General features: G+C 38.9%; 1 protein-coding gene across 1 annotated transcript in view; it reads left to right on the top strand.

Moving 5' to 3' along the window:
- Window positions 1–698: 698 nt before the first annotated feature.
- The window catches only part of TMEM67 (transmembrane protein 67), a gene marked incomplete at its 5' end in the record, with an annotated part of 17923 nt that continues 15270 nt past the window's right edge, over window positions 699–3351 (top strand). The window contains 2 exon segments of the mRNA XM_008944820.1: window positions 699–785; window positions 2202–2267. Of these exon segments, the coding sequence (XP_008943068.1) occupies window positions 699–785; window positions 2202–2267 (153 nt within the window).

Here is a 3351-nt window from a genome sequence, read left to right as displayed (position 1 = left end):
AAAATAAAAAGGAGATTAGGAAAAACACTCCTTTCACTGATAACAATGCCAGGTATCCATACCTGGGAAAGATAGACTGCTTAAGTAGCTTGTTAACTAGCATGGTTTTAAGAAGGAAACAAACAGTGCAGTGTTCTATTTTACAGATTCAGTGTAAATTTAGAATACCTAGAATAGTCTATTCAAGTTAAGGTAATCACAGAAAGTAAGTAGTGCTAGTGATAACCTGTTTGTCAGTTATATAGTTTATTGTTTCTTATTGACTCAAACATCATAGTTTTTTTTCAGCTATATTCTTAGAGGTTGTATTTTAAATTAAACAATGTTGCAATGTAACACTTGTTTTAACAACTAAAAAACTCATTATTCTTCCCAAAACTGAAGGTCCTGGAAGCCCTCAAGATCCCAGCCTGGTACACATTAGAAATCTGCATTAGTTTCTGATTAGCTTAAGGCATGTTTACCTGTGTAGAAGTTCCTTTGGAACTTTATCCATGTCACCAGTGAAGCTGCAGAAGAGCAGTAAAGTACCTTTTTTTGAAAAGTAAACTACCAAACCCAACGTAAAATCAATGCGGAAAAAAAATGAAGCATTATGCTCTAAGTTTTAGGGAAGCATTAAACAATGAGGCAGCAGTCCCTAAAATGTGTATGTTCCCTTTATGGCAATTTCATTGTTCATCTTTTTTCTTCATCAGGATGTAAAGCTGCAATTTATTGCAGCCACATTTGATGCAGCAGGAAACTTTCTTAAATGGCAAAGTTTGGAAGGAGGCATCTTACAGGTATGTTAAATTTTAATTATCTTTTGTTGATACCATGAGATCCTGCTTGCCAGATTAAGACAAAACCCAAGAATTTGGTTACGACACTTGTGACCATTGACAGAGATAGGGAAAATTAGCTAGAAGATACACAGTACCCTCTGTCCTCAGATTTCAGTGGCACACACATTTTACTTCAGCAGTACCATGCTGTATAGATAGGGTGTAAAAAGCCCAAGTCATCAGCAAGTAGAAATCATAATTAGCATTAGTGATTAACCCAACAGCAGAAATTGGCAGCTCCAAAACAAGTTACAGAATAGAATTTGTTTAGCAGTCCAGTGGTGTTCTAGGCACTCTTCTCAATTCCCTAGGCAGGCCACAATAGGAGCAGTAGCAAGAACAATTGTGAATTGTCTGTCCCTTTTTCTGGGCTCTTCATGTCACTTCAAATGGTCCAGTATCTACAGAAGAGTAGCTGGCACTGAGGATTGAGCTAGTGACTGCTGTGTCCTTTGTTACTGGCTCAGGATGAGCTGTCTTCCATCTCCCTCACAATTTTTAAGGAAAACCTAATGTCCGAGAAAACAAGTTACTAAGCCAATTATTGTGCATAGGAAATCATATATTCTGGCATAGACTTTAAGATTTATTTGGGCACATTAATTTCCAAAATGCAGAGCTTTTAGTAGCTATCAAAAATCAATGGGAGCAATAGCTTTTTCCTTTTAAAGCCTTTCCAGTGTAATAAATTGTGTTTGGTGATGGCATCACAGTGCTAAAGCCATCTCCGTGCATAATTGTAGCAATCTCCACAATTTCAGTTGTACACTAATAGAGTTGTGTTCTATGTAAATTTAGAGTATTTTCATTTGGGCAAAATGGCTATGTCCTCCACTAAGTGCCGTGCTCACTTTTTTAGAATTTTGGGTCCAGTTTGAAAGACCTGTTCTTTGCAGCAAATGTAACAGTTACATTGAAAAAGGTAAAAAAGTGTACTTGCCTTAATAACTTTGATCCTCTGAGAATGAAGAGAAAGGGGGTAATGTGAATGTGGTGTTCTTTCCTTATGGGATTCTTGGATTCAGCAGAAACCACTAATAAAGCTCAAGGCAGCACGTTACATTGAATATTCAGTCCACAAAAAGATTCTTCTTGCCTGGTTGGGTGCTGCTGTCCACAGATTTCAGCTTCAGTGATGGAACTGAAAAATACTATGCAAGTATGAATAAGCTAAAACAGTTTTAAGAACACCAGTATTAGTACAATAAATAATCATGTTTACTTTTCAAAATCAGTCTCTGTCTTCTTAAAGAATAGGACAATATATCTTTTGCCACAGCTGTGAATACATAAACTGCTTGGGGTACCTGTAAATACTTCATGTGAAAAAATTATATCTTTGAATCAACCTAATTTTAGCTATATTTTCTTTAGCTTTGTCCTGACACCCAAACTAAATTGAATGCAGCATATGCATTTGGAACAACTTACCAACAAAGTGTAAGTAATGCTACTGGGGATTTTGAATTAAGTTGCTTTATATGTCATCAGTAATTCAGTGCATATTGAAGGACCTCTGAAGTTTAGCCATAAGCTGCAACATGGACTTCTGTCTTGTGAAACTGTTGCTTCTTATAATAATTTGCTTAGTGCTGAGTGAAATAAATTTTTTAAAAATTATTTAACTATATTTTAAAAAACTTCTTTTCTACAGAGGATAATAAAAATAAATCAAACTGTCATTTGTATTAGTGAGGTTGCTGACTTACCAGTGGAAGAACACAATGCCTGAATTCTGACAGTCAGATACTTTGCCTTGTAACTTCTGAGTTGCCTGCCTCTGTCTGTAGCCAGCTTTCATATGGAAAGAAGGTGTGTGCAATCCTGCCATGCCTTGTTGTTGTCCCCATTAACTCATTAATGTGTACTCTGATTTCAGTGAATTCAGTAAGGAGATTAAAGGCAAGTTTTAGTCAAAAAGAAGATTAATTAGAGGAAAGATTGGTGCTTGGTCACCCTCGCAGTGAAAAAGTGTTTCCTGATGTTCAGAAAGAACTTCTTGTGTTCCAGTGTGTGCCCATTGCCTCTGGTCCTGTCACTGGGCATCACTGAAAAGACCCTGTCTCTGTCTTGCACACCCTCTCTTCAGATATGTGTCCTCCCTGAGCCTTCTCATCTGCAGGCAAAACAGTCCCAGCTCTCTCAGCCTTTCCTCACAGGAGAGATGCTCCATCACCTTAGTGGCCTGTGGTAGACTATATCAAGTAGCTTCATTTATCTCATGCACTGATGAGCCCAGAACCAGTCATGGTAGAATGCTGGGGTCTGAACCCCGAGCCCCAAATTAAGGTTGACATATGGGTGATTCCCACAGCCCTTCATACAGAGGTGGTGAGTTTGCCTTATAGCTTCCCCCCAGGGTGCGGCCGGCCCTGCAGGGAGAGACATAAGGGAAATGAGCCCCAGGGGTCCCGCACTGAGTTGACAAAGGTCAGGTGTCTGCTTGGGGATAAAAGGTGGGACCACTTGCAGGGAGTCAGGAGTGTCTGTCTGTGGAGTGCACTCCACAGAGCTTCCTGGTTCA

The sequence above is a fragment of the Merops nubicus genome, unplaced genomic scaffold (assembly GCF_000691845.1).
Source record: "Merops nubicus isolate BGI_N331 unplaced genomic scaffold, ASM69184v1 scaffold19387, whole genome shotgun sequence".
NCBI classification, from domain to species: Eukaryota; Metazoa; Chordata; class Aves; order Coraciiformes; family Meropidae; genus Merops; species Merops nubicus.
This window is presented reverse-complemented; position numbering and strand designations above follow the sequence as displayed.